We start from the raw sequence: 21,776 nt of genomic DNA, 5'->3' as shown, positions 1-21,776 counted from the left end.
CATAAAGTGTCAGCCTTGTTAACACTCTAGTCACCCAGCTGTACAGTACACATGCAGTACCAATGCCTGACACATCTCCTGGAGTGGCAGCAGAATAAAGGATCTCATGAATCTCACTCTGTCTGGACAATGAAAACTGGTAATGAAACTGCTGTACAGGGAGAATCAATTTTATGGAGATGGACTGCAAGGTTTAAGGGTGGAAAAATTCTCATCCAGAGAAAGTTAAGAAGCCAGTGGGCTGACTGCAGGATCTGCAAAGAAAGGTGACAGCTGACAGGGGTGAGGTGCCAGAGTGAACATGCTCAGTCATAGGGGGCTGAAGCGCAGGAGAAGAGAACTGAGCCTGGCAGGGCACTGACCTAAATCTTGGGGAACACGACAGTGGAAGGAGAAGGCAGAGAAGTGCAGGCAGATGTTTTACTGCTCCTCATACTGGTTGACACAGCCTTTCTGTTAGTATGGAGTACAGACATTTGACATCTATCCATTAACAGAAGAGGGAAATGTTAACAGAGGACACAGTACACCCATAGTGGCCTGAAATCTGCAACCAGCTGAGCAATATAGTATTGGTATTTTCAAATCAGCAGTTTATCTTTGCATCTAGACAAGTGCCAAAAAAACTTCTGTGCAACAAAGAACAAAATGACCCTGATGTTTGTATTCACAGAGCAGTCTTAGCCCTGAAACAAAACAAAGGCAAAGAAATAATTGTCCCTAGTACAAAATACAGTCAAGTTCAACTCAAAGCAGGACACAGAGGTGCAAGCACCAGTGTTTTAGGATATACAGAATACTGCTCAAGACTGTAAATCATCGGATGCTTTTAGAGCATTAGTTTTACAGATATGCAAAGAACCAGCATGCAAAGCTCCTGATAACTGGTAGGTCCTGTATCAGTGCATGACAAAATACCTGCAGTGATGCAAGGCACTTAATGAATCCTCCAGTTCTAGCTTCCCAAAAACATCCTTTGCAAGAGAAGTAGGAGTTTGAAGAAACAGGGGAGAGAGAAAAGTGTTTCTCTTATGATTGCATGTATTTACAGAGAACAGGGAATAGAGTGTGTTTTCTTCTGCTGGCCTAGTAAAACCTGCTGGGATTTTTAAATGAATCAGAAAGACAAATTTAGTTAAATTTCTCAATTCACTTAGTTTTCTACGAAAATTGCAGGCTTTGGGCTGCGTGAGAACAGTGCATGGTGTGAGACTATAGGACTCAGGGGATGGATGATGGGCTGCCTTTTGGAGGGATTGGGATTTCCTCAGAACAAAGGCTTATTCCATTTATGCTATGTCTTGAGAAAGCTTATCCTGTCAAGTCATTTATCACCCTGCTAACTAGCTACTGAGCATGGATAATGCTTCTTCCCTAGATCAGAGAGGGAAAAGAGAATTTTAGAAGAAAGGAAGGTTTTCATTTGGGGATTTTAGGAGTTTGGAGAAGAGCTGATAGGAGTTAGGATATCTAAGCTCTTTGAACTATGAGAAAAACATACCAGGAAGGATTTTTCTAACAGCTCACAGTGCAGCTAAAATAGTCTTTCTGCTGAGGGCATCCCTGGTATTTAAACTATGTGAACTGGCACAACCCTGTGGTTTGCAGTACTAGATTTGGAATAAGTAGAGGATGCTCTGTGATGGATGTTATTTACTGATATTGAGGTGAATGAAGTCCATCATATATTTGCAAATGTCTGGCTTAATGCTAACTATGAGACAATTATGATGCGAGATTTTTAATTATACAGATGTCCCCATACATCCCTACAATAAAAAGCTTCTTTTCCTATAAACTGATGTTGGCTCACCTTAATGATCAAGAAAAGTACAGACTCCGTTGGTTGTGCTGGCTGCAGTGGGGGGTATTTGTAAGAGCAATCTATTCCATGTAGATATTTCTACAGAGCGCATATCCCCAGTTTGCACTGTTCTTGGCATTTACAAGAATTTGGTATCTTCTGGTAACTGTCCTCTTTGTCATGTTCACCTGGAATTGACTGATCAGTTAAGACTATGAAGATGAGGATGTGATAGCTTAACCTTTATCTTCTCAGCACATCAGAAATCTGATTATATATATTTATACATACACACACAGAGACATACAAGAGCATGTCTCATAGATCCAGACAATTATTAAAAAAAAACAACAGTGGTCACTAAATATATCAAATCTATGATGTTACAAAAGCACTGTGATTCTCTGAATGTACCAATCAAATAATTACTCACTTGCCATCCTCACAAGGATTCAATCAGAGGCCCAGGAAACAAGCTGTATCAGTGTGTGCAAATGAAGGTCATGCATCAGACTCCTGGGCTTTCTTTTTAAGTGATGCTATGATTGCTATTTCAGTGAAGGAGTAATCAGGGAAGTCATCATTTCATGATTCATTGTTCCAGCAGGCAGTGCAATGAAAAATATTGAAGTTAGCAATGATATATTTAAACCAGGTATTACTTTGATACCTTGGAAGCATTCAAAAAAAAATGTGGGTATGGCACTTGGGGGCACAGTTATGTTGTGAAGATGGCAGTGCTGGGTTAACAGGTGGACTCAATGATCTTAGAGGTCTTGTCCAAACTAAATGATTCTATGATTTCTTGCATGCAAGCATCCTTCTTGTACTAGACTACTTCTTTTATGGGCTGTCTGAAATTACTAGTGAAGGTTTTCTTCATGTAACTCACAAATAAGGGAAATATGAGTAAGTGGATTACATCAGTTCATCAGTGCTGAAATGCAGGATTTAACAAATTATCTTCATCAATAGCAATGAACAACACTGGGATACCTCAATGGGTATGTATCAAGATATGTATCTAACCAGCAGCTGATTTATAGGTGGCATCCTCCGGACTGCAAAAATACTCCAATATATAAAGCAACCCAGTGTAAGGCAACCAGTGATAAGAAAAAAAAAAAACCACATAGAAAAGGAAAAAAAAAGCTGGTGAAGACACCTCTACTACAAGGATGAGTATTCCACAGTGTTTTTACAAAAGCTCAGAAAGGGAGCCATGAACAGGGCCCTCTCTAGGAGAGGGGAACAGAGGGTTTGTAGATCCTCAGTCTCCCTCATCTGAGTGTGAGTGATACAGTTCAAGTCCACCTCTGAATTTGGGAAAGTGAAGAAGAGGCAGGACTTGAAGGACTACACCCCCGTGTACTTGCTGTCTGTGGATCCCTGCCTTGAAAAAGGAACAACTATTTCCCAGTTATTCATTAATGTGATTGAAAATATTTTTTTTAAATAAGTGACAAAGAGAGGCATAGACTCTCCATAAGAGTTTCTACACAGAGTGTACTACACATGTGTACTACACAGAGAAACTACCTTTACCCTGTGTGTGTGGTAGTGAATCCCCTGACTTAAGTTGTTCCAAAAAAAGTCACCAATTCATTAAAATCAGTCAAGAATACTGGACTAAAGCAGATGCAGTAAGTTGTGTTAATTCAAAGGCAGCACATAAAAAAAAATGCCAACCCAAATCACCACCAACCCCAAACACTCTAAATCCATATTAAACTTAAGATCAGCTATTTCTTGAGATTTGCCTACTGGATTTCAAGATATTTTACTAATCATCTCAAAACAGATAATTCCTTTGAAAGCAAAATAATCTTTCCAAAGCTGTCTAGCTACACAAATACTTGGAAATACGTATACCCAAGAAAACTGCATTGAATAGAGATAAATCATATGATAAGACTAATACTTCAGAACTGAAAACAGACTTGAAAATTAAACATTTTTCCTGCTCAAGTGTTGTCTGTGCATACAATTCCTTTTTTAAAGGAATTATGTGAATTTAACACACAAAAGTAGGTAGTAGAAGCAAGCAGTCCCAGGGAATGATGTCACTGGTTCCTTAAGGTATGTCCAGTAAGGTCAGCAATCTGAGGAACTGCCTTCTAACAGTTCAGTTGAAATGCTTTTTTCCTGACTCAAGCAGGCTGCCTTGAATAGTTTAGATTCCTTGATCATTCACCATATGACTTCTGTAACAATAAACCACATTCTAATTTTTAGTGATGCATTCAAGGAGGACTCATGTGAAGCCTGGTTACCTGGTGCTGAGCTCCCAGTCATTAAAACATAATGATTTTTAAATCAGTCTAGTCTAACTCAGTAATTAACACAAGGTACCTTGAGCTGAGCTTCTCAGATATTCCCATTCTGTTTCCTAAAATCTGTCTGTCCATGCACTCTGGGCCTCTACTTTCTGTCCAAACATTACAAGAACAGAGATGTTCAAACCTTCCAATATTTGCTCACTGTTCCTTGAATGCTCTCCTGATCCAGCCCACATGCTGACATGACAGGTTCTAGCTAAACATGGCCATTTCACACTCATGCCTCTTCAAAAGTCACGTAACCACATCCACTACTCTTCACTTTAGGATTGATTACTGTAGCAATTAAAAAAAACAAAAAAACAAACAAAAAAACCCAAACAAAAAACCACACACACACACAAAAAAAACCCAAAAAACAAAAAATAAAAACAACCCAAAACAGTGATGCTGGCTTTGTGCTAGGGAAGACAGCTGGGGTACAACACGCAAGCTCTCAGATGGAATGACACTAGGAAGATTTCCAGCCCACCTATATTAGATGAATAAAATCACATCTGGTGTCAGGAGTGTCCCTGGAGTGTTCTTGCTCAATTATTTTAATTTAACCTCCGGTGACAACAGGGCAGAGCTGCTAGCAGCATTATACTTATTTGGTTTTAAGATTACATAAAAATGTTAATAGCCAGGGTTATGGCTACCTTACCATTACCTAGGGCTCCCAATTCTAGCTCAGAATCTGCAATTGCAAAAGAGAAGGAAGATAATTCCCTCAGAAATTCAGGAAGAGCATTTTGAGGAGCTTTGCTTTGACGGCTTATCTCTGACTACTTAGTCAGTCCTAATCCTGCTATTCTGCTTAGCTTAGCTCTAAGAAAAATCACAACCTGATGAGAGGTAACCAACACTTCTGATTACTTCTCATTTGTAAAATACAGAATGTGCAACCTTGAAGAAGTTGCAAATATTTTTCTTGCTAGCCTTTCTCATAACCATCATCACATTTTCATGAACTCTCATGATCCCAGAGCAAGTGAGTGAACTATAAGTTGTCTATAATGCATGAACAGCATATTTTTCTGATCATAGTCTTCCATTTCTTGCTTGTAGAAACAATACATGGAATGGAAAGCAAACTTCAACAGCAATGGTTTTATCTCTATGCATTTTGATAACACCAAGTGTGCTTATGAAATCTCTCTTCTACTTCAGCAACTGCTAAGTTCTCTGAGGAGACATTTTCCAGGTTTTAGTTTTGAAAGGAATGCTGTGCACTAAGCTGTTACCATGAAGCCATGCCTGGTACAGACTGACAGGCCAAAAGGGGCTTCAATCAACTCTTAACAGCTTTGTCTTCACTCTTTCTGTATTACGGGGCTTGTTCTTGTATTACCATCTCTTGCACTGGTTAAAACTGACTTAGGCTCGTTCCTTATGTTCCAACAAATGCAGTACTTTGCATTCTGTTCCCTCTCTTCTCCACACATAGTAGATACAAGGTAACACTTAAAACAATTTACCTGTAGGGTTTGCAGTGCAACCCCATTCCACTCTAATCAGATTGCTTTCCGAAAGCTAATTGTACCTGCTAGCAAACACCTCTGCTGCTCTAGCCTTACCCAGCCTTGTCAAGGCAACCACATTGTATTTTGGAAGAAAAGCCACACCTGGAAATTGTCATACCTGGAAACTGCACATTCCTCTGTCAAATGGTTTCAAGGAGCTGAATTACCAGTTTTTTAATGCATCTGTGAATAATGTTCATAATGGTGATAAAATTTCTGAGGGGGAAAAATTATGTGAGTATAGTAACTAGGTAGATTACACCTAAGTGTAGGATACTCTGGCTCCAGAGCAGGAATACATTAGAAGCAACATAAGCAGCTTTTGTTACAAAGCTTAAGCAGTAATGGGTTAAAGATCATTACTTAGCAACCAAGATCTTGGTGTCATCACTTACTCTAGAGACTTAAAGCAGACTGAGCAACTGCACCAGGAAACACCACTAAGAAACAACTCCAGCTTCTGCTATTTTAAAGCAGTCAATATATGAATAAAGATGGCAGTAGCATAAGGATTAAACCCAAGAGTATGGAAGCTTGGAAGACTTTATTCCACTTAACCTTCCTGCTGGGCATCAAATGTAAGACAAGGCTAAATGCACATGGCAGCATGCTGATCCTCTTTTTCCATGCTGGTTAAAGCTCTGGGAGTAATGAAAGGTATTCCTTATCTATAGTAGCCTACAGTCTGAAAAAATGCAGATAAAGAAAACAGGAGAGTAAGACTAAACAAAGACAAGGGAAGACTGGCACAACCAAGCACTGCTGCAATTACCACCTAGCTTGAAGCTTGAAGAAAATTATGTTGATAACATCTACATTAAATTTTATAAAAGCCCAGAAACAACAAAATATCCAAAGCATCTCTGTCACATTCCACTGAAAATCTGCATAGTAAGTAGGAATTAGAAAAAAAAAAATTGGTTTAAAAATACAACTAAAAATACTTCTATAAAACCTGGGCTTTAATCCAAAGCACAAGCACAGCCAAGGCTGGCTCTGCTCAGCAATCACAGTACAGAGCAGCTTGGTTTGTGCTCACTTTGCTTTCAAGTATTTAAAGCCTCCTAAAGCATGGATCACAATACATGTAGGTTTATTTCTCAATGCAACAATACAGGAAGTGAGTACCACAAAAAAAGAACTGCATGTTTAAAAAAAAAAAAGGCTTCACTGTCCTGAGCAGCTGTGATGCAAGTGCTTGTGTTTGATTTTGCATTTCAAATGCTAGTATTTAAAATGATGTAGATCAGGAACCCAGCCAGTGCTTGCTAACAGATTTGGCTTGCTTTCCAGCTCTCTCCAGCCTTTAAATAGCAAAAGAGCAAACTGAAAATCCCCGAGGCTGTACTTTCTGATCCTTCAAACTGAAAGATACTCACCAAGTCCTCAAAACCACAAATCATACAGAAAAAAATCTATCACGCTGAGAGCTGAAGTATGGTTCTATGATGAGAATCTGGTTTATAATAAACCTGGATTTGGAGAAAGAAAGGGCAAACTAATTCAATTAATGTCACTATTACTTTCACCTGAACATGACATACGCACTATTCTTTACAAACACGGCATTTCAGAACTTCAGGGACTGGAAGCATGGATGTGATGCTGTTCCCCTGAAACAGTAGCAATGTTTTCTATTACCCAACCTGACTCATTGCCATCGCAGGCACGGAGGACAGGCTGGAAGAAATCTATGCACTAGCTTCACAGCCAGACAGCTTTAAATGGATAGACACATTAGCTAGTGCAAAGGCAGCTAAACATTAATCCTCTTGGTGGCCTTGCTAAAATCCTGTACAAAATTCCCAGCACTTTACAAGGCTTATTTGTGCACACAAACATTCCAAAGCAAAGTAAGTAGGGGTTTATCTGTGTAGATGAGCATGGGTGAGCATGTACACACATCCACCTTCTGATACGAAGAACTCTTCTTAAGGGTCACTACAAAACAGCACATACAGGTGCAGCTACACAAAGATGAGAATGAATCTGGAACAGGCACAAAGAAAAGCTGTAGGGTAAAGGACACTACATGACTCTCATCCAGGTGAGAAAAGGAAACAAACAGTGTGGCAACAAACAGCAACACTAACCTCAGAGCGCAGTGTGGGTTAGACTGAGCAGACTCTGGCAGCTACATCCACCTAAACAATCAGGACTGCTCACACAGGTCAGAGCGGTACTTTATTTATCATTCACTGATTCCTTCAGCATAACTTATAGGAAGAGTATAGTTTTAAAATCAGTAATTCACAGAGTTTCTTACAGAAACTGTGTGAATCAGAAATTCACACAGAAAATCAGAAGTTCACACAGTAACTTACAGAAATAATCAACAACTGGTTCCCAATGTCCCTACAACTACCCTTTAGTAAACCTAAAACAAATACTGTAAGTAACAGGTAAATATAACAAATAAGTAAATTCAATTTAGACATGGGGAACTCTGACAGAGATATCATTATGCTGCGTGTCACCCTATTGTTCTCCTCTTAAAATCTAGTTCTGGAATTATTTTCGGTAAGAGCAGGATTAGACTGACAGATCAAGAGTATCTCAAAGTCCTTACCCAAAGCAGGGCTCTAAAATCAAGTTAGAACAGACTGAGAGTGAACCATGTTTCACTTAACCTGAATGCCAAACACCTCTCCTTTGCACATGCTGGGATTGAAGGCAGATGCTCTTCTCATCCATTATTCAAAATGGAAGTGTTACCTTTTAGCGCTCAGATTTCTATCAGCTCATGGCAAATCACAAGAGAAAAAATCCACACAGCCAGGAGACAGGCAGAAACGAAACAGTTTTACGCTTTCTAATAATATGACATGCCATGTGTTCCAGGACATTTTATTTCAGCATTATCCCATTTCACTGCTGTGAAATCTATGCAATGCATTCATATGACTCCAGGCTTACAATGAAGTCCAGATTGGGAGCATTATGAAGAACTATCAGCACAGGCCACTGGACGCTGACTTCTTGTCTGCCGTGTTTCTTGTACAGCCTGGCTGTTATTTGCAGTCAGACAATGAGAGACACAGCCTGTTTGCACTGATTTAGTGAGAAAGCACCACCCCTTCAGAAGATACATAAAACAAAGGTGTCCATCCTAATTCGCTTGTGATGGGTTTTTACTTTGCTGTTGACTCAGGCTAATTAGAATTTAAGCCCTTTTGAATGGTATGTTTGAGATACTTACATATTTATTCTATTGACTGATTTCTGCACTCTTAAAATAAATATAATTTGAGGTAAAAGTACCACAAGAAATGAGGTAATGGCTAAAATTCCATCTTAAAATTAGGAATAAAATGCAACCAGGCACAGATTTGCTAGGCAACCATCTTTACTCCTCTCAGTATCCCTATGTGTAAATGATGGATAAAGACATTGCTCTCATTTTATTAACTGCTCTGAGGCTTTCAGTAGACAATGCATTATTCTGGTCACCAAGAAAACCATACTTGTTTTACAGTATGATGTCCCACACTAAGTAGCAGACCTTTCTTTCTCTGGATAAACACTTGTGACACCTCCCACCCCTTTGGCTGATGTACAAACTGACAAAACTGAGCACAATGTGCTCTTGTTACTTCCCAAAGTCTTTCAACTTCAACATCCAACAGAAACAAACATTGTTGGGTACACAGTACAGTGATACTGAAAGATCTCACTGACCATACTGTCCAACAGCTGAGGTAGTGGCTGTTGCCATGTACTTAGGAAGGGTCTTCGATGACAGGTGCCTTGGGTGGAGGTTATAATATGTTGGGAACTTTATACCAAGGTCCTTCCCTCAATTCCAGTGGATCTACAACACATCCATCTCCTAAATATGAGGAACACACTGTAGGACAGGTGCAGTCATACAGGAACCTCAGGAAATTCAGAAATTGTTAGAAGAGTAACTCCAGAGCGGGTGGAATCAGCCACTTACCGACCAGTGCCCTCCAGTGGCTCCCACAGCAACTGAAGGAACTGAAGACAAGAACTCGTTTTCAGAGTTCAAAAACAACACAATTGTATCACTAATGGAAAGAAAGAAAATGCTGACATCTGGACACCAAATAGCTCTTTTTAAAATTTATGCTCTTGCATAGCAATCTCATATCTGCTATCATTACATACCACAACCAGAAAAACCTACATTCCATCAAGTGAATAAAATATTAATTGCAAGACTTGTAAAATGAGACAACAGAAACCAAAGTGATTCCCAAGACAAAAATGTTTATTTGTACTAACTCTTCAAACAGGTATACATTCAACATCTCTAAACAAAATCAGTACATATGATGAGGGCAAGTTGAGTAAGTATCATTAGAATGTAATGTCTTCCTTAGCATTAAAGTTCATAAACCAAGAATTAACTACAAATTTATGACCCCCTTACACAGAGATTAAGGATTTCAGTAAAATATCCCAGTACTAGGCAAAACAGAGTGTTTGCAGAGCAGGCTCATTCAGTTCCAGTACCATGTCACAGTCTTTTAATGAACAGTAAATATTAGTGGGGAGAAAAATACATAGTGCAAAGCTGAGTGTTCTCTAGCACTGAAAAGCAAATGCAAATAGTGAACTATCAATAGAAATTTAAATAAACTATTTTAGTTATTTTAGTTACTGAAACCTCATTTTTTGTCTGAAAAAAAAAATTGTAACAGACTGGAGGAAAGAATTCCATAAAAACTTTTTCTCTGGATTTGCCTTAGAATATAAGCTTCTCTACAAAACAAGAACTATTAAGATTTGAGATTTCAGTGGTAGAAGTAGTATTGCAATAATAAAGAAATAATTTAAAAATATATATTAATTTACCACATTTAGCTCATATAGCCCTTTATGTATCTTACAAAATGCTAGTCCTACATACTGCATGTAAAAAAAAAGTTTATATATAATGTATATGTACACATACAAAGCAAAAGCCACCAATTTGGTATTAAAAAACCAGAAAATAAACAAAGCATAAGCAAACAGTTATGCAGTAATGAAAGTTATGCAGTAATGAGGAGTGTATGCTCCATGTGTGCGTTAGCATAACAGTGCTTCCAACCTCTTAAATATCCTCTTAAACATCTACGCAGAGTGCTTGCTCCAAGTCAGCTCTACCAGTGATGTTCCCAACTGCCAAAAATGTCTGATGTCACTTAACTTCCAGCCATCTCTAGTGTTTAGCACTAAATCAGAATTAAGGCAAAATAACTTTTCACATCCCTGAATATCTGAGGACATTCATGAGATCTTCCAAATATTAATTCAAAATACAGGAGCACAAAAAAATGGTATCCCTTAGTGGAAGGGTCTTCCTGTCTACACAAAGTTGCCCCAATTCCTTATTCAGATTCCTTATTTCAGAGTAATCCAGGCTATGTAAGTATGACAATTACTCCCAGGCATCCTCTTTGCTTTAGCAAATTTTGAATGACAACCTAAAGTTTCAGGATGGGTGAGTGCTCATGTTTTCTGGTCTAAAACCTTCACTCAGAACAGTGAACAACAGTTCTGATACTGCTCAGATGTTAGGCATGGATATTCAGAGCAGATGGGCAGTCTTGTTCTATAAATTCTAAAGCCAACCCTTGTCTCCCAGATGGAAGGAGTCCACTCTTAATATGCCTAGCATATATTTCACCAAAAAAACCTCACATTTTAGTATACAAGAAAAGCAAAACAGATTTTACTTATCTATCTTCTCTTGCATCAATCTTAGAAAAATCTAAAAGGACCAACCAAACCAACGTCCCCCCTTAAACTTCATAAAATCACAAATTTTCCAATAACAAATAAAATGAACCTCCCTCATAAAACAAGGGTTCCTGAAAAAAACCTAACTGAGATCCCTGGGGAATAAAAGAGATGGATGCCTTAGAGAAGCTTTCTGGGAGATTAGTTGTAAAGGATTTGATCCAGCACCCATGAAAGTTTTGTCCAGTGAAAGAGTAACTCCAGAGCTGGGAAGGCTGGATCAGGACTACAGCCCAGTGGGGACATGCCAGTGACTGGCAGGCACTGAAATGAATGTAGTCATCATACTGGCACACAACCCTTGACAACAAAAGCTGTGTTGTACCAGGGAATTCCCCTGACATTCCTTGGAGTGTTGTGTGGAGCCCAACACTTTGCACCTAAGCTAAAAACACAGCAGAACAACTTGGAGCAGTGGATACCCAAGGCTATTCTTCAGCACCCAACCAACAATAGCAGTGAAGAACAACCACAGGTAAAACAATAAAATGAACTGTAGGCTCTAGGGTTCAGAACCCCCAGGTCAACACCTCTGGCTTGCTTTGGGGAATTGGATTCTAGAAGAGCCTAACAAAGAGGAATAGTAAGGGAGAAATGGAGAAATGCAAAAATGCAAGGATTAGAAAACAGAAGGGAGGCAATGATCCCCCTCTAGAATATTCCCTTTAAAACAGTGTAATTAAAAACTTTAAATTCACTTAGAAATTGTTTTTAAAGTAGCTTGACAATTTCAACGACTTTCAAAAATCAAAATATTCTTCACTAGAGTTCATTGAAATATTCCTGTAGCCCCCCGAATAACTGCTACAACTTGTTTTGCATTAACATTGCTTAAATTAATATAGTCATAAGCATGCAAAATGTTAATATTTAATTGTGCATACAGAATAAACCAAAGTTCTAACAGATTCCTAATATTTCAAGATTACACACTTGATTCAGCCTCAGATCAAAACCACTGTGATTCTTCCCAGAGTGCCAGTGGATTTTGGACTAGGCTTTAATAGGAGACAACAAAGCATGGTGTTTCATGGTGTAGGAGCAAACTCAAAGTACACTTGTGTATATATACACACCAGGCATGTAGTGCAACTTTTGTATTGTGTATCTTAGAAGAGTTGCATGTTAGCCAGTAAAAGGACAATGACCAAGCCAACACCACGTGCTGTGTCGAACCAGGCTGGGGAACAAACACCGATACCTGTTCAGAGACATTCATGCTGTTCCTGTTGCCTAAGAGCAGCTTTGAACAAAGCTTAATGACAGCCACATCCACTTGAACCCAGACATGAATTCGAAAGGCAGAAAGCTGCATTAGTACAACAGCCTGATGGATTTCACATGTGCTGTGGATGATTTTGAAGGCAAGATATTATGTCTTTAACAGGTCTCCCTTCATAGCAGATTTGATACACAGCTGTGAAGAGAGGAAACCTGAGGAAAGAGGGTGGGGAAAGTGAGCACAGTGTAAATTTATTCTGCAACATTTTCTTAACTGAAAGAAATATAAAGTGGTGGGGAGAGGGAAAAGGGTGAGGTGGAAAAAATTATTTATTTTTTCTATGTCAGGTGCAAATGCTGGGCTCAAAAGCAGGGCAAAACTACAGAACCTGCACGTATCTCTGAAATAGAGTGACTCTCAGAAGCCTAGCTAGCTATAATGGAGCCTGAGACATCCATTATGTACAGCACAACTATAAAGTGATTTAAAAAATAAATTTAAAACATTTTTCCTGGCTGTTCTTACAGCAGTACCCATCTGTGGTTAAAGAGGATGACTGGCACATCCGTTATGCAGTACCAGGGAATTCCCCTGACATTCCTCTCAGCAATAACTTGATAATATAGAATATGACAAAAAAAGACCCAGGAAGACATTGAAGGTCAAGTTTTTAATAAGAACTAAAAATTGAACATGGATTTTGAAATACAAAATTCCACATCTACTTTTTTTCTTTTTTTTTTTTTTAGATTGGTCACATCTCCAAAAACCTCCAAATTATTCAGGCTTCTCTGATAATCTGAAGGTTTGTTAAAACCAAGATGCTTTACAGAAATTTCTATTTGCTTTCTGTCCATCCCAGACAGTAACAGCCAGTTCAATTTTCATATAAAGCATGGTAAATTTTAGGGGTTGATCTGTTAATCAAGTACATATACCACTTCAGCATGGCTTTTTATATTGATGAATTTTAACCAATGGAAATAAAAAATAAGAGTCATTGGAGATGGTGAAATAGTTAATTTCTGAGTGATTCAGAACACATTTGGACTAGGACTTTCTCCTCAGGAAATGTGTCCCACCAATCACTCTAAAGCTTTATCTGTAATGCCCATTTCAATGTTGAGCAGTACTGAGCACCATGTATGACGGCCTATACATTCTGCTGTCACGTATTACATTGCAGTAACGCTGCTATCAGCACATCACCCCAAACTAAACCAACTTGAGTTTTGTTTCTACTTCACTGATGGAAAAAAAAATATCATATAGCCACATAGCTGCTCTCTCAAATCCAATGCTAAACTGCTCAGATTGCAAAACCCTTACTAGGAAATCTGCAGAAAAAATTTACACAATGACTTCTGCATTTCTTAACAAACCTCACTTACCACTCACTTTGCATGATGTACTGGGTTGAAGGGGGGTTACATTTGCTGTTGCCCTAAAAGCTCACATGTAGGCACTAACAAAATTTGCTATGACCATGTGAGAGGTGGCCACAAAACAGGTGAACCTTCTGAAGCAAAAGCAGGTTTCCCACAGGTTTAGGTACCGTACTGGCAGTTACTTCTCAGCGAAGAAGTACCACTACTACAAACCACAACCTGATATCTAAGACCTGCTGCTTATCCCAGAGAACATTACTGTGCACAGGTCTGCCACACTTCACGTCGAGAAACCTGTACCAAGGCTGACTGCAGGCTCAGGGCCAGCAAACTCCAAATGCATCTTAGGCCTGAGCACATCAAGAGAGCAAGGACTACAACTGTTGAAAAAAAAGTAACTGCACCACGAGTATCAACAGGCATCAACCCTGTTACCAAAGCTCTTCTGAACTTTGACTTTTGTAGACTTCTACGTAGCCTTGGGAATAGTTTTGTAGGATCAGAGTATGTAATTCTACCCTTATGAGACTTTTACCTCGTCACTTTGAAACCATGTCTGCTCCACTGTGTTTTGTTTTAAAGCAGTAGTTTTTGAAAAACACTTTGAAAGTTGCTTTCTAAAGTCTTGTTGAATGAGACCTTTCATGAAGAACTGACATATATATGTTGGCATAACAAAAGGAAATTAGCAACACTGTTTTCATGTCTTTTTTTAAAAACACGACCCAAAATCATCTATAATGCACTCAATTTGTTGTAAGATAGAACAGGATATAAAACAACACTCAAACACAGCATCCTGTTTCATTTAGGGAATCATAAACAGTAAAGAATGAAGCCAACATTTTAATTATTTTTTTCTGCAGTTAGCTTAATTACTGTACACTGAGGAGACAGACTTAGGTACCTTACATCCAAAGATAATATTAAAACATTAATCATTTAATGCAGCTGATCCAGTAAAACTAGACTTTAAAAATGCTTTTGGAAAAAAAAACTAACAAGAGTTGGTCTTTTGACTGGCAGTTTTTAAATTTCTGATTTTTCTTCTTTCACAAACAGGAACAGATAAATGTATCCCATAATCTCGTAAGGAGACAACTGTGTGTGTGGCTATAGGAATCATTCATGTTCTGACTTGAATACAAGTGAACCAAGCCAGGACGATCTGCTTCATATCATACCACAAAAAACCACCCTGACCTACAGAGGCAGATGGGAGGTTTTGACCTACAGCAAACTGGAAGTCACATTAAGAAGGAGAACTGCAGTATCTAAGCTAGAATCCATGCAGTGGAGGCAGTCACTTTATATAGATGATAACCAAGCTCCTCTCCTTGGAGGTAAGTAATGAATTTCCTACAATGAAATGAGATGTAGCAACTTTTCACAGTCTCTTTAGGAAGCTCTACTTCTACTTTCATGCATTTTTTTCTTTTCACATATTAAAACACACTTGCTGTGCTTTTCTGCAGTAGCAGAAGGCAACAATACACTCTGCAAACAGAAGGACATTCACAACTTTAATGTCATACTAATAGCTCTATCTACACCAGTATTATTTTCAGATTCTATTCACTTCTCTCTTTAACTTCTAATCTACTGTTATTACTGTGATTTTCTTTTTGGCTATTACTTTTATGAAGATATCAAAACCAAATATGCAGAAAGAATTATGGAGATAAAAAAGGGGTATGTGGAAATTGTTTTATCTGTTCTTACTCACTTGTCCAGCATTCCTTTCTGCTTCAGGATGTGATGCACTTCTGCAGAAGTCTGGGGTCCTTGGAGTTTCTGACCATTCAACATTTCTTTCTCTAATTCTTCAATAGACTAAGCAGCAGAGGGAAAAAAAAAAAAAAAAGCAAAGGGGAGGTATGATAAACTTTTCAGAAGCCTGACAACATAATCTGGATGAAAAAAAATAAAAGTTACTGTTTTTTTCTTTTTCAAAAGTAATCTTGAGTGAGCATATAGAATATTCTCCTATGTTCTTGTTTGTAAGTATTCTTAAATTTGCATCTCACAATGTCTTATCTCTCAAGCTTTTTTATTTAAATCACCACCAGCCCACCTTTTGATACCTTTACACTCATTCTAGCCAACTGACTCAGAAAACAAGAGGAAAGAAAAGGGTGCCCACTCAGATACCTCTATGGTTACTTCAGCAAACGAGGAGTGGCAGTAAGAACAGATTTCACCCAGTGAATTAGGTACCTTTCCAGTTTTAACGAATGCTTCTGCTACACGTCGATTCCGGCCACCGTAACACGTTGTGATGAGATCAGCAATGCCACAGCTCTCCAGGAAAGTAGCAGTAGAAACCTGTCCTTTGCAAAAAAATTTGGCAAAGGCGATCATCTCCATTAGGCCAAGACGAATAACAGCAGCTTTGGTATTGTCACCGTAGCAAAGGCCATCACAGAAACCAGCTCCTACTGCTACTACATTCTATTAGGAAGAGAAATGGGAAATGACTCAATTACTGCTTACAGATGTCCTTAAGAATGGCAAACACCTTACTACTGAAAGACTAGGTTGTTAGTTTGGGTTATTTTGGTTTGGTGACTTTGATGTCTACGGGATAACCTAAAAAAAAAAAAAAAAAAAATTAAAAAAAAAAAAAAAAAAAAAAAAAAAAAAAGGCAAAACATTTCCAAGGATAAAAACTCCAAGGATAAGAACATAGTTAAAGCTCTGATTGTTGCCCTGAGGCTGTGGAGCTGTTATTATTGACCATCTTTAAGAACAAACAGGTTGCACTACACCCAAACAAGGTTTTAGCTAGATTGAGCTACTCCTGACCTGAGGTAGGGGTGAAGTTAGACTGACATCCTATAGTCCCTTTATGCAGATTTTCTTAATGATTAAAACAATAGTACAGCTAAAAAGCATTTAATGACTTCCATGATTTCATGCTAAGGCACCAAATTCAGCCATGCCAATAGTACCCAGCCCTTTTAAGTATGCAGAATTTCTATAACCATAACAGTTAATAAAGGATTCCCAAAAGGCTCATGACACAGGAAGACCTCCCTTAGCAAAAAAATGTTTGCTTTTTCCTTAGACCTGGTGACAACCTTCTACAAAGAATGTGCTGTTAACATTCAGCTACATGGTCCCTGCTTCGGTTACAGAACATAGACATGCAATGAGACACATTTGAGTGAAGTGACTATAAAAACTATTTTCTGGCTTCGGAGTCAGAGCAGACACTAGCCATGGTTCCCCTATCCCCACTAAAAAAATCCATCTAACACAACAAACCCTACCAAAACCCTCCAAAAAAAAGATGGCATTCGGACATATAGATAAAGCAAGCAAGGAAGTAATGAATGAAGGAAGTAATATCTTCCTGCATGTAACAGCAGCAGCAGTGATCTCAGTAGAATGCACAGGAGAACCAACATTATGACTCCTAATGTAGCACTTGATGCAGGAAAAAAATAAAATTAAAAAATCAACTTCATCTGTTGATGAAGAAAGAACAATAATCAGAAGATGTTACTGAAAACAACCACTGATTAACAGCTGGTTTGGTTTTGGACTGTAAGTACTACAAATGCCAGGCAGCTGCAGAGCTGTGTGTCCAGTCATGGCTAGGTGACTCTGAATCACATGAGGCTAGAGGATCAGTCATTGCTTTTTGAGCAGCTAGCTGAAGTCTAAAGGTGATCCTAAAAATTGCAGACAGATATCCCAACATTAGACCTGAAGCAGCCCAAGACAGTCAACTTTAAAATTTGGTCATTTAATTCATCTTGGCTTAGATCTTGGCTGTGGTGATTCAGCCAAGGTACATTTTCATCAGACACTTCTTGCAGAGCAACATCTAGTATTTTTTCATTTGATGCCAAAGCAAGAGGAAGTCAAACAGATATTTAAGAAATTTTCAGATGGGATAACCCATTCAAATGGATTTTACATGTATGTCTAATCTGTAAGTATTTATCACTCAGCTGACTCAGCTGTTCACATGACGGAACAACCTTTGGGCTTTTTCCATATACTTCTTGAACACTTCCATACTAAAGCTTCCCCTTCCCCCCAGCTTTGTCCAGTTTGACTTTCCACTTTGAAGGAGTCTACTTGATCATAATTTACAATACGATTTGGCCTACGGTATTTTGTTGTCTATTTGTACCTTTTGCAGTGTTTGTCTTTGGAGCAACAGAAATACTCTTTTAAGTAAGTTGTACCAAGACTAGTTATGTCTGAGGAAATGGGCTAGGGAACAAGGGAAGTTGTGAGTCCAACTCTTGAAACACTGAGCTTCTTGTTTGTACAATGTTCCCATTGTATGTCCTTACACAGTTTGCAAATAATGAGGAAACAAGACAACGACTGTTATATCCTGGCATACATATCCCTCAAGCCACAACTGTTAATTTACAAGGCCTACATCTGGTTTTATTTAAATCCTTGAAGAATCTTTGACAACTGTCTTGTACCTAATATACAGTAGAGAACTAATTATACCACACTGAAAGTTGTATCTTACTCAAAGATGAGCTACCCCTTTAAAAACAACAACGACAAAAAATCTCCCAAAACTTACAACTCAGTTACCGTTCAGTCCTGAACAAGAGGACTGTTTGCTGTCCCAAAGCAGACAGTTTGTTACTTGAAATCTCTGGCTTAGGCACTAAGCTGAACTTGTTTCAGGAAGATGCACAAGCAGAACACAAATTGACACACAAGGACCTAGTGGCATTATCACTGTTGTGATCTTCTGAGAAGTACATGAGGCAGGAAGGGTGACTGACCTGGCAAAAATATCTTCCTGTATTTCATATGGTTGATTTTAAATGCTACTACTGACAAAGACTACACCTGAAGTGTCCTGGTTTCAGTTAACTTCCTTTTTAATAACTGGTACAGTGCTGTGGTTTGAGTTCAGTATGAGAATAATGTTGATAACACACTGGTGTTTTGGTGGTTTGCTAAGCAGCGCTTACTTTAAGAAAGGAACTTTTTAGTGTCTCATGCTCTGCCAGTGAGGAGGTGAACAAGAGTCTGGGGAGGAGGCAACATAGCCAGGAGAGCTGATCTGAACTGGTCAAAGGGATACTCCATACCATAGAATGCCATGCCCAGCATATAAACTGGAAGCACTTGGCTGGGAGCCATCAATCGCTGCCTGGGGACAGGCTGGGCATTGGTCAGTGGGTGGTGAGCAACTGTAGTATGCCATCACTTGTTCTTCTTGGGTTTTCATTCTGTCCTTGGGTTTTCATTCTGTCCTTCACTACAAATACTATTACTACTGCTGTTCTTGTTATTGTATTTTCCTTTATTTCAATTATTAAACTGCTTGTATTTCAGCCCATGAGTTTTACTTATTTTCCACTCATTATCCTTCCCATCCCTAATAGGGGGTAGGGGGTTAGTGAGTGAACAGCTGTATGATATGTAGTTGCCAGCTGGGATTAAACCACAGTATGAATTCCTGCAGATGCAGTGGGTATGTATATGTGCAAGAGGAGAGAGTCCACATTTCCGTGAGATTAGAAATTGACTGTATTTGCAAGCACACATGGGAGTCTGAGAGCCCAATAAGCAAGTGCCTACTGACAAACATGTTCCACAGGTTCAAAGATACTGTCACAATAACCCCAAAAGGACTGCAACACAATATTCCTCTTAGCCTGAGGCATTCAGAGCTCTCAAAATCACTACACGCTTAAGCAAACACACTTTCCCTATCTTGGCATTAACAGCTTTTTGCATGAAAGCACATATCCTGTAACCATGATTCACAGTGTGGTTTTATATTGCATATGGTTTTAAACTACTAAAATACTTTGCCCTAACAGACGAGCTGTTCTGGTATCCTGAAGCTGGTTTTAGTCCTAGTCTTAGTTATTCTAGAACATGAACAAGGAATGGATTTAGTTATTTTTTCACTAGTGATAGTGAAGCTATGCTCCAGAAAAGAAATGCTGATGCCAGGCAGTGCTCACAGTATGCATCAGAACAAATGAGAGAATGTGTCCTTTACTTGCACACAAACTGCTGCAAACATGCAAGAGGTCACAAATGCAAGGTCAACAGATGACCAAGAAAACAAGGACAACAAGTCTGCAGACATTGCTGACAGATTGTTCTCCTACAGAGTCAGTCCTCAGAAGTATCCAATATCCAGTGTACAGCATGTTTGTGGAGTGCTCATGAAGACAGCTTCAGCAGCCATTTCTGAGGCAACCATTTTCTCCATAATTAAATGGATCAATAAAAGAACTAAGCAGAAATATTATTTTACCTTCCTTGGGCAGTGTCACAGCTCAGCATAGCCTGCTTTCCCTCTGTTTACACATGAACTTGGAGAAGCTCATTGCTTCCCCTGAGGGCTGAGAAGAGGTCAAATGAAAAGACTCAAAAAATCAAAGACAGTACCAGCAGGACTGTCAGAGAGGTTAAGTATAAACTGTTCGCTTGCTCCTGGTGAACTTGAATTTCATTTCCACTTAATCTCAGGAAAAAGGAAAAAACTCTCACAAACAACTTCTAGAGTACCTACACTGACTATTCAACAGTGATTGCCCTTAACACACTTTGCAAGTAACAATGCTGAGTTACATAACCTGGTAAACAATAAATCCTCACTATACTTCTTACTTCTTTACTTAAGGCTTAGCTGAAGCTGGAAGGTTTAGATGAACCTGAAGCAGCCTGAAAGGCAACCCAAGCTGCTGCTGCTTCTCCTTCCTACAGTAATTCACATCTGTCTTGGTCCTTGGCTGCTGCCACTTGAGGGTTTTTAACTCTCCAGATCTCTGATCATCAGGCAGCTGGAGCACGGCTGTTTTTCCATATTCAGAGGTTAGATTCTCAATCCTCCTCCTCTCAGCCACCCCTTGCACTGCTGCACTGGGTAAGTGAGGTAAACTGGGGTATGGTTCATCCCCGAGATTGCAGCTACCAGTGTTTACATGGCCTCTCAAGGACGTGGTCAGGTTTGTACCCCAGATCAGTCTTGCCTCACATCTGTGCTGCTTCTATCACCACACTAGCACAGGTGGTAAGGACTCTAAGGACACCTCTGAGGTGATAACCTTGGGTCCATGCTGCTCTGCACTATCACATCCATCAGTATCCAACAGCACCTCCATATGTAAGCATAGCTGCACGTACTATTTTTAGGTGACATAACTTTTAAGCATTCATCGTCTGGTAAATGGCAGGTGTACTTGTAGGTGGCCTTGAGTCATGCTGCCTGTAAAGCCAATAGGGCACCTTGAAACAACTATCCAAATTTCAACTTCACCAATTTCCCTCCTCAACCCTTAGGAAAGGTCAATAGACAAATGTGAAATGTTCATCAGTTCTCAAAAGAAAAAAATATCCTCACAAAGAACATGCCAAGCACTTTTTGTTCCAACAGCCAGGTGACAGTAGAAAGCTGTTCCTCCTCAGTACAATCAGATTTTGTAAAGTCACTGCCACTGTCTATTCAGCCAGTCTCCAAGCTGACACAAGACTGCTTTTTCATGGCACTGATTTCTGCGCTTCACTATATCTCCACCAGCCCATTGTCACAAATCTAAATACAGTAAATGAAGTGGATATTCTATACATATCCACATACATATCCATATATAAATAGCAATCAAGCACATGTTCTTTTATGATCACCCAGCTGCACTACCTAATATTACAGTCTGAACTCAAATAGGCTTCCAAAACCAAATTTCAAACCTGTAATTATCATTGTACAGGAAAGCTGTGCTCAGAGAATTCTTTATTACCCTTCTGTATTTTTCCCAAGCT

General features: G+C 39.0%; 1 protein-coding gene across 3 annotated transcripts in view; it reads right to left on the bottom strand.

The window, feature by feature from the left end:
* GPD1L (glycerol-3-phosphate dehydrogenase 1 like) overlaps window positions 1-21,776 on the bottom strand; it is a 39,548-nt gene that overhangs the window by 3,606 nt on the left and 14,166 nt on the right. For 2 of the 3 annotated variants that reach the window (XM_053986609.1, XM_053986624.1), the window contains exons 6-8: window positions 16,224-16,457; window positions 15,733-15,839; window positions 9,862-12,830 (exon numbers count right to left, since the gene is read on the bottom strand). In XM_053986609.1, the coding sequence (XP_053842584.1) occupies window positions 12,734-12,830; window positions 15,733-15,839; window positions 16,224-16,457 (438 nt within the window). In that variant the 3' untranslated portion in view covers window positions 9,862-12,733. Of the gene's footprint in view, window positions 1-9,861; window positions 12,831-15,732; window positions 15,840-16,223; window positions 16,458-21,776 lie in introns of those variants that run through there. The other variant, XM_053986619.1, reaches the window with a different exon arrangement.

The sequence above is a fragment of the Vidua macroura genome, chromosome 1, assembly GCF_024509145.1.
Source record: "Vidua macroura isolate BioBank_ID:100142 chromosome 1, ASM2450914v1, whole genome shotgun sequence".
In the NCBI taxonomy this organism is placed as follows: Eukaryota; Metazoa; Chordata; class Aves; order Passeriformes; family Viduidae; genus Vidua; species Vidua macroura.
This window is presented reverse-complemented; position numbering and strand designations above follow the sequence as displayed.